The sequence below is a fragment of the Thamnophis sirtalis genome, unplaced genomic scaffold (genome assembly GCF_051295495.1).
Source record: "Thamnophis sirtalis isolate CommonGarterSnake01/CBP01778 unplaced genomic scaffold, rThaSir2_p1.2 scaffold_11, whole genome shotgun sequence".
NCBI lineage: Eukaryota > Metazoa > Chordata > Lepidosauria > Squamata > Natricidae > Thamnophis > Thamnophis sirtalis.
In genome coordinates this window covers 45,375,923-45,385,848 of record NW_028261391.1, presented here as the reverse complement: position 1 = coordinate 45,385,848, position 9,926 = coordinate 45,375,923, and the positions used below count along the sequence as shown (strand labels likewise).

The following is a 9,926-nucleotide window of genomic DNA, read 5'->3' as shown; positions in this document are numbered from 1 at the left end:
CCCCACGGCTGAGCTGGACCCTTCTCGCGGGCTGCTGCTGCTGGGCAGCCCGCTTTGCCCCGTGCCCGCTGCCGCTGTCAGCTGGAGGAGGAGGGCTACCTTTGGAGGCAAAGAACGAAGCATGTAGAACGCCCTTCTGTCACCGCGCTGTCGCGGCGGTAGGGTCGTTTTTTTCTTAGCGCTTTGGACGCTGCAGATTTGCCTCCGCACTTATGTCGGCGCGGATAAGGGCATTGCGGTTTTGTAGTGGAACCAAATGTATCAGTTCTCAAGATGCTTTAAGATGCATCAGAGTAACACAAAAAACTCTTTGGAAACTTATAGTATCGGAAGATGTTTGGTTGTTTTCCTCTTTTTTTCTTGCTGCACCAACAGTCTCCTGATTCAGCATCTCTCACCTTCCTCATTTTGTCCCTTTTTCTGTTGGGCAGCAGTCAGGGAAAAAACCAAAAACAGCCCACTCTTTGGCACAACCACAGATATAGGGTGATTGATTGTGGTGGGCTGATGAAGGGATTCTATCTATTAAAGTCTATAAGCCATTAGGGTTTTTTATTTCACTGGGGAGCATGATGCAGCAATGCTTAGGACACTCTTATGGTCAAAAATAACACGGGGAGAGAGGTAGAGACAGTTTTGGGCTGCCGGAGACATGAGAATCAGTTTGGGCACAGTTGCAGAGACTGACCTACACAAGTGTCCCCTAAGACTCTCCAACAATGTGCTTCCTTGTTGGGAAGAAGGAAGTCCATATAGGACATAGAAATCTGGATTGGATTGGATTGATTACATTTATATGCTGCCCTTTTCCCCGAAGGGGACTCATCTGGAGTGTGTGTGTGTGTGTGTGTGTGTGTGTATGCACACACACACACACACACACACACACACACACACTCCAGAAGAGTCCCCTTTGGGGAAAAGGGCGGCATATAAATGTAATAAATCCAATTCCAGATTTTGTGTTTTTTTATTATATATGTATGTATGTATGTATGTATGTATACATACATACATACATACATACATACATACATACATACATACATACATAATAAAAAAACACAAAATCTGGAAAGGGTCTTGACTGGCACTTCTCCTTCCTCAAAAGATCTTCTGTGGAAATAAAATAAAAAATAAAAATGCTGCACAGTTTTGTTCTAACTCTGGTAAAAAGAGAATCCACAGAATTCACTAACTAGGGATTCAGATTCTCAGATAAACTTATCAGGGTAATATTTACCAGGGAAAAATAATGCAGAAGAAAGCAATTCCGCCAGGTTTAGGAGTGAATAAAGCTTTGATCACTCCTAATACAGTGATGTTGTAGACTATATTTATGGCATCATAAATAATATCTCCAACTGTTTTCAGCAGGACTAACACAACATACTTTCGTAGTGGACCAAATGCCACACTGATTTCATAAACAGAAGACTAGCAGCTGACATTTGTTTCAGTATGGATGCTTGTTTCAAACATCCTATAAAGCACCTGATTAAAATGGATAACAACACAACCCTATCACGCCACCATCCTTCTACCTGCCCAACAGAGTATTTGAACCACGAGGAGACATTATTCTGTCTAATGACAGGCAGAATCATACAATTCAAAGAAGTCATTTAGATTATCAGATCCAGCCCCATAGCTCAATATAGGAATCCAGATTAAAACAAGAGATAATTGTCTAACCTACCCCAAAGTATATGGGTAATTAATTTCCAGTAAAGAAAAGCAGACTGCTTCTCAGGACAATTGATTCCAGAATCAAACTTGTCTTAGCAATATTTTCTTAACATAGAAACTACCTTTTCTTCCTACAGTTTGAGTCTATTAGTCGGAATTGCATATTCTATCCTGATTTATTTTATTTATTTATAAAGTTTATATATCTGCCCATCTCACTGAAGCAACTTGCAGTGGTGCACAACAAATGAGTAAAACTACGTATTAAAAACCCCTGCAGAAAAAAATATAAAAATATAAAAATCACATTAACAGTAAATATCATAAAATAGAGAAGTGGAGAACGGATTCTGACCCTCTCCTATAACACAATGTATAATTTATTATCAACACTACCCATTTCACTCAGCATCTTAGCACCGGCTTTAGTTTTCTGTCCTCTGACCAGTTATTTATGCTAAGAAGGTTTGTCAGACCTTCTTAGCATAAATAACTGGAAGTAAAAATAATACCTGAGGTGCAATCTAGCTAATGCAACATAGAGTGGTAAAATTACTTCCTATGCTTTAGAAACTGTATTTTTATTAAAGTAATTCTTGTAGTTGCCATTTTTGCAGTTATATGATTCATTTTCAGCTTATAATTGCCTACAATTCCAAGTTCCATTTCATATCTATTGTTACCTAATCTTGTACCCTTTGTATCTATCTGTGCATTTTATTTCTTTTTCCTTGAAGAGCAGTTTTATATAATTCTTTGGTGACGTGGAACCCTTCTATTCAAGAACAATATACCTTTGGTTATCAGTGATGGGAAGAGAAAATAAGAAATGGAAATTGCCTTTCTATTTTACCTGTGCGTTTTTAGATTGGACCTTACCATGGTGCAGAAGTGGCTTGATCCCAGTTCGGCCCGGATCGGGCGAAGTGGTAGTAGCAGCGGCGGGGGGCTCTGCCCATCTGCCCGCACACTTCTGTGCATACGCAGAAGTGTCACGTGCACACAAGAGCACACACACACAAGCGAACCAAAAAATGGAAACCCACCACTGCCATGGTGTGTTAAACCAGTCCTTATGGCATACTACTTATTCTGTGTTCAAGTCTTGTTCTGCCATATTTAGAAAATAGAGAGGCTGATATTGATGAATATCCCTTCCTTACCCTTTGTACACCTGCCAAAAATGCAAGTACCAAGTACTCTTCTTTCAGTGGATGTATCTTTTGAGTATTGGTGGAAAACATACACACACAAACACATACACAAACCAATGTTTCTCAACTTCAGAATGCTAAGATGTGTGTTGAAGTATAAGGATTTAGAAATTGTTGAGGTTGAGAAACACTGCAACAGACAGTTATTCTTTTTTTTTTTAGTATATTTTATTTTCATTTTCATACACTCACATGTATACACCATACAGTATTAAACAATAATTGCATCAATTCCTCTTGTCAACAATGCCCCAGAAAATAAAAGCCCAATATACCTCTTTCATTCTCCATACACCTCTTTCTTCCACCACCCTCCAACTTTCTATCTTTCCTCCATCATCCCCCTCTACCCTACTTCCCCTCGCCCTCTACCACTCCTCTCTCCAGATCCACTCCCCCCTTCCTTTTCGCCTTCCCCCCTACCCTCTCTCCCTTCCCTCTCTACCCATCTTTCTTCTTTCCTCCTCCTCCTCCCCTTGGTGTATTTCCACTATATGTTAATGTACTTGGCTTATCCTATTTTTAAAGAAAAATTAAAGAAAAACAGTATACATGTGAAGTCACATTGCATTGAGATCTAACACATCGTGTCTAGCCTAATATATATCCCTCCCACCAACCACCCCCCAACCCCCCACCTCCTTCCCCCCCCCGACTTCCCAGAACCCGTACACAGTATAGATTTTTAACAAACACAGTCTAAAATCTATTGAGAAAAAAGAAATAAAGAAATTAATAACATCTCTACATTGATCTTAGCTTCTTCTTGCTAAGCTAACTTTAAACAATTTAAATCATTCCTGATCTTAAGCATAGGCTAACTGGAATTTCTTGGTCCCGTATTTATTTTGTATATAGTTAATCCATTTTTTCCAGTCTCCTTTATATCTCTCTTTTGAGTGATCTTTAAGATATGCCGATATTTTAGCCATCTCGGCTAAATTTGTAACTTTCAATGTCCATTCTTGAGTTGTAGGCAGGTCTTCCTTCTTCCAGTATTGCGCCACCAACAGTCTTGCTGCTGTTATTAAGTGCAGGATCAAGTTAGTCTCTACCGCTGTAAAGTCAGTACTTATACCTAGTAAAAATAACTGAGGAGTAAACTTTATCCTTCTTTTAAAGATATTTTGCATAATCCACCATATTTTTATCCAAAATGCCTTAACTTTTTGGCAAGTCCACCATATACAACAGACAGTTATTCTGATTACTTGGCAAAACTCAATTTCACCTGATTTGGAAATTGCTCCTGTTCCCTCTGATTTTTTGCTTGTACGTGGTCAATCTATTTCTCTGTTTAGGAAATATCTCTGAAAGGATGATTCAGCGGGTCGTGGGTCATCTAATTTGCTTTAAAATCCTATTGCAAAGAATTAGGTATGAATAAATTAATCCCCTTTGGAATGTCCAGGGCTTATCTTCTGAAATTTGCAACTGCCTCTCCCCTCTTTTCTAAATAAAGGCACCACCTGTACTTTTGCTGTGGCTAGCAGGAAGTGCAAGTTCACACTGTGTTTAATTAATTATAGTCTGATTCAAGAAGGAAACTTATGGAATTTCTTTTTAGAAAACTGGCTGGGGGGGAGGGGGGAACAGATTCATGGAACTGTGAATGTTGTTCCTGAACGTGTCACTAACTTTATGTGTATAATGGAGCAGTAAATTTTATTGGTATGATGGAGCAGTAAATAATTTTGGTATTTTGCTTTTCAGACTCTATTTAACTGTATTTCAATCTGACAATTCTAAACATGTCAAATTGCCATTCCTTTCACTTCTGACTACCCTAATCTACAGCCAGAAATTAAGTTATTGGTAACTCAGTATGATGAAGTCCAACTTAACTACAGAAAATCATGTTAGAAAAGGCTGATCTGCAGCTGTGGATGTCTGTAATTACAGAGGCATATGAACCAATTCATATAGTAGTGTCATAAAGATGCATGAAAAAGAGAATGGAGCTCTGCAGAGTGATTGGTACCTCCATCTAGAAATGCAAATTTTTTATGTCTTCTGATGTGCTGTAAAGAAATGTGTATATCAGAATAAATGGGTGGGTGGCTACTTTTGCACTTCTATGTCCAAATTTGCGTGTTCATGCTTTATACAAAATTCAAATTCTCTCATCAGTTGACATATTCTGAAAAAACGTACCATAACTCTCATCATTCTCAAAAAGAATAGCCATAAGCATGCTGGTTGGGGATGATGGGGAGTACAATGCAACTCTCTCAGGGCATCAAGTTGGGTAATGCTGCTATGTGCAATAACGAACAACTGCATTCATTTTGGTATCAAATTTATCTAAGAAACCCTGAGGATAAAGTCTGGCTTAGTCCACACCTTAACTATACTGTTTCCACTGGTTAAATCACTTGGAAAGTGATTGGAAGTTCTTTTCCAGCAGACAAATCTCTGGAAAATCCCAATGTCAAAATATCAAATAGGATTTTGAAGAAAAAAAAAAAACTACGATCAAGATGTGCATAAAGATATAATATAATAGCACAAAACCCAATGCTAAGGAAAGAAAATAGAGGCAAAGAGGAGATCTTATTGCCCCAGTAAAATATAATCTTAGGTAAAGAGGGTGGTTTTTTTTAACTAAAAGAAGGAACTGGGAATCAGGACACCTTCAGATACATTAAAACTGATTATCCAGTCAAAACTGAAGAGGCTGAGTAGAAATCCAGGATTCTCTTATTTAAGAAAGTCCTTCAGAAACTGAAGTAACATTCCAAAAGAAATTGATGCCAATAGTATAAAAAGTCACATGGAATCTAAATTCATACAGGTATTAACAGACAAGCAAAATATAAACTGGCCTAGAACCGTCTCATTTACCCAATTGTTTGGTAGTGAATTGCTTCTTTAATTTTATTTAAAGATTTTAGATCACGTCCATAATAAGCAATTGTCTAAACCACAGGCAAGAACATAAAAGCAGATCATCATGCGAGTGCTAACTATGCGCTCTACCCCATATCTTATTCCTGGACTAAAGAAAATCAGTAGACTCACTTATGGAGAGACCATACATTCTATAATGTATAGTCTAACCTTCCAGTTAGAGAACTAACAAGGACTCCCATTCTTTGCTTATGTTCTAGAAGTTCTAGCTAAAAAAAACAATTCCCTGATTTTTCGGGTGGGGGGGGAGAGGACAAAAATGAAAAATGGAAGGATATAGAGCTCCAAGCAAAAATTCAGCAATATATACAGATTTGCTTGCTAGCAATTAACAAATATTATAGAAGACTCCCTCTGGACAGTCCAACTACTCTACATCTCTTTCTAACAAAATGAAAACATGCGTATTAAAACCATTATTATTTTCACCATATACTTCACCTATTCCTACACAGTCTATTTATCCTTAAAATGAGTGAGCACAATCAAAAAAAGAACCAGTTTGGCATGCCTATTCACATACCGGATACAGAGTTAGAGAAGGTACTGACACCAAGTACAGCCCTAAAAGTTTGCCATGATGGTTGCCTGTTTGATGGACCTGCCTGCTTTGAAATTGTGTTTACTCAAAGCTCATTTCAATCCTCAAATGAATACTGAATAGCAAGAAAAGACCTTGGCTTCCATTTCTCTCATCCAAGAGTGGCTTTGCTGCTGCTTCCCTGAATAGCATGTCCTTTGGCTGCTTCCACCCCCTATGGGCTCTGCTCTGAACCCCGTTTCTATATCCTTTAGCATCCATTTAAAGTCCTCCAGCAAGACCTCTGCAAGTATCACCACTATTTAATAAAGTATTTATCCTGATTAGAAGGATCACTTTTACTAAGTAAAGCAGACTCTGACACCAGCTCTGGAAGTATGGAATTACTTCCCTCACCCTCCCACTTTCCCTGTACATTACCTTCCAAGGAGACAGGCTCAAAGAGCCCAAATTGTTCCAGCACTTTAATGAAGAGGACCAGAACCACCAAAACAGCGATCATCTCCAGACCTTCCAGGTTCATGGTGAGAAGGACTCATGGCATCCAGCCCCCAGCCCAGCCCAATCTGTTCCCTCACCCCAAGTTAGGCAGGACTAGCCACACAGTTGTGGATTCTTGCATCCAATGCCTCTGCTTTCAGTCCTGCTGTGGAAGATCTCTCTGCAACAGAATCCGTACTAGGGCATCTCTGGCCCTCCCCAAAGGACTTTGCTTAAGGAAGTCACAGAAGAGGAGAAGGAGAAGGAGTTTGCCCTTATTAGCTCAGAGGCTTGGACTCTAAGCTACATTTTCTTGGCTTACAAAGAAGAAAAAGAGCGGGAGGGAGTGTGGCAGACCAAAGAAAGCTTATAAGAACAGGAAGGGTGAGAGATGCGCAGCAGGAGCCCTGCCCTCCCATCCCATGCCAATGACACCAACTAAATCGATTTGCTTAATGCAGTTGCTAAGGAGATGGGAGAGTTAAGAGGATCTTGGCTTACACTCAGGGAGGTGGAGTATAATTGGGGAGGAAGTGTTATGCAGAGTCCCTCCCTTGTGTGACACCTCAGTATATCAAATCCCAAGCCCTCCAGTGAGAAGAGACTTGGGCCCAGATTGACTGCTCTGGTACAACTCCTGGGGCAAAGGAAAGAACGTAATGTCCTGCAAACTTTCAGCCCAGTCCCATCACTCTGCTTGTCATCCATATTTCCTTCATACCCACAGCCTACACAGACATCCCACACAGACACTGACACCTTATTACATGTGGCCTCTTCCCAATTCTTCTTCCTGTTGTTCTTCATAATCCTCTTAGACAAATTCTCCATCATTTCAAGTATTTTTGCTATCTCACCTAGTGGGGAGACAACAATACTAACACTTCAAGCTAGTTAAAATATAATATCCATCAAAGTCAAAGCACCAATGATAAACACAGAGGAAACCCTACCAGACTGGGATTTAGTTTAAAGAACTGGCCTCTGTAGAAGTATTGCAGATTTCAGGGTTTCCTGTTCAAAAAAGTTTCATTAGCAGTTAAAGGGATAACTGACTGGGGAAGGTGTTATAAATGGCAATAGGGAGGTATATTTCTTGATGTTGTTTCAGCTGCTCTCTGTAAATTAATACACAAAATCCACAGTACCAAAAATTTAAAAGCTGCCACTTCTTCAGCATGGTAAAAAGAAATTGCAACAGTAACAACAACAACAACAACAATAATAGCAGCATTTGACAATTCTTTAAGCACAAAATAATTGTGCCAATATTTGTAAGATCCCCTTCTTGTTCATCAGCCTATTACTTCTATTTCAACTTTCTACAGTGTGATACAACCCCCCCCCCAAAATTGTTGCTGTTATTGTACAGCTACAGATGTACTGAAGTGTCAGCAGTCCCAAGGTTTTCTAATTATCAGCCTAACTGACACCTCATTCGGTATGCTGAAGAATCTGCCTGCACCACAGTCAAGAAAAATGCCAGGCCTGGTGCCAGGATTCAGAAAACGGGGGGAGGCTCTACGCAGACTATACACATCACTCAGATAAACATAGCCCAGGGGAAGCTGCCAGGCTGGCACTGGCGTCAGCTCTGCAGGCAGAAGAAACTTAAGACAAGAGCCCCAACTCTGGAAGGCAAGGGTCCCCCACATCACAACTTCAGTTGGTTATTATAAAATATAACCTATTATAAAATAGGAGGAAGAAAGGAGTAGAAGTGAAGATGCTGGCCTAGAATTCAGGAGATTGTGAATTCTAGTACCACCGTAGGCATGAGAGTCAGCTTGGTGACTTTGGGCCAGTCACTCTCTCTCGGCCCCAACCTACCTCACAGGGTTGTTGTTGTGGGGAAAATAGGGAGAGGAAAGAGTATTCGGTACACATTCATACCCCATACAGTAATAAAGACTGGATTTTAAAAAATCTTTAAAAATGCATTTAAACATTGGAAAAATGAGTGAGCAGGTAGGTACAGAAGGTAGGCAGATAGGTAAGTAGATCTTCACTTTGTTTTTTGCCACATTTTTTAGATGTTCCAATATCAAGAATGGGATATTCCATTGACAAGGTCGGCTGATGAAGCCAAAGGAAAGCCATATGTGAAAAACATAAACTGAGATATAGTAAATCTTAAATATATACAGAATAATTATAATAACCATACCTGTAGGGAAGATGCAGCCTGTTAGAGTAAGTAAAATAGGAGCAACAGCAGTCATAAAACTTAAGTTTGAGAAAGTAGGCCTTTTTGTCTGGAAGATGAATAGTTAATTGGTACTGAAAGATATCGGAACACCTGATTTTCTACCTAGTGCACAATAGCAGCGCAAACATGTCTTTACTACAATAAAGCAGTTTGTTTTCTGTTCCTTTGCAACACTCGTTATGTTATTTAATTTTTATCCTTTGTAGTGACATAAGGTACATGATATAACTATAAAACATCCACAGTAATTTTAATCATAAAACCAAATGAAAACAGGGACTTCTTACATAAAGTAAAAATAAAAATGCTGCCTACTTGCTACATTTTTTATGAATTGCAATTTCCAAATACTTTTAAAGAGTTGCTCGATTTACAGCTTATTCTGGTAATCAAGAAAGGAAGTAAAGGAAGCATGAAAGTTGATAGACTCTTAATAGTTTCAATTAAGGCAAACTTATACAGTCGTATCTTCTCCCGCACCCAGCTGCTTTTTCTGTGGATTCCTTGGTGTTCTCTGAGCTTGGCTGTTTGCTTGCAAATGTTTTGTTACCAGACTAGGTAACATCTTCAGTGATGGAAATGAGTGGGATTTGCTCTCTGTTTATATACCAACCTGCTGTTAAGTGTTGATGGGGTGTTGCTTTCTCCTTGGTTGTTCCTTGATTAGGCTGTTGTTTATTGCTTGAGCTACGTATATTCTCTGCTATTGCTTTTCCTGTACCAGCTTTGGCTGAGGTCCAGGGAGATGTAGAAGATGGCATGAACAGCAAGAGTCAATGTTGCAGCACAGAAATATCATTGTCAATTAAAAGTAAAGCCAAAGTTGCCAAAAGCCAGGATGTGAGAATTGAAAGTGCAATAACAGGGAGCCAAATCAATAGAG

General features: G+C 39.4%; 1 protein-coding gene across 4 annotated transcripts in view; it reads right to left on the bottom strand.

Moving 5' to 3' along the window:
• The window catches only part of KCNIP2 (potassium voltage-gated channel interacting protein 2), a 135,311-nt gene that overhangs the window by 17,654 nt on the left and 107,731 nt on the right, over positions 1 to 9,926 (bottom strand). The window contains exon 1 of one of the 4 annotated variants that reach the window (XM_014066706.2): positions 6,775 to 7,258. The exons of the other annotated variants lie outside the window; for them this stretch is intronic. Within the exon in view, the coding sequence (XP_013922181.1) occupies positions 6,775 to 6,877 (103 nt within the window). The 5' untranslated portion in view covers positions 6,878 to 7,258. Of the gene's footprint in view, positions 1 to 6,774; positions 7,259 to 9,926 lie in introns of those variants that run through there. 4 annotated transcript variants of the gene reach the window in all.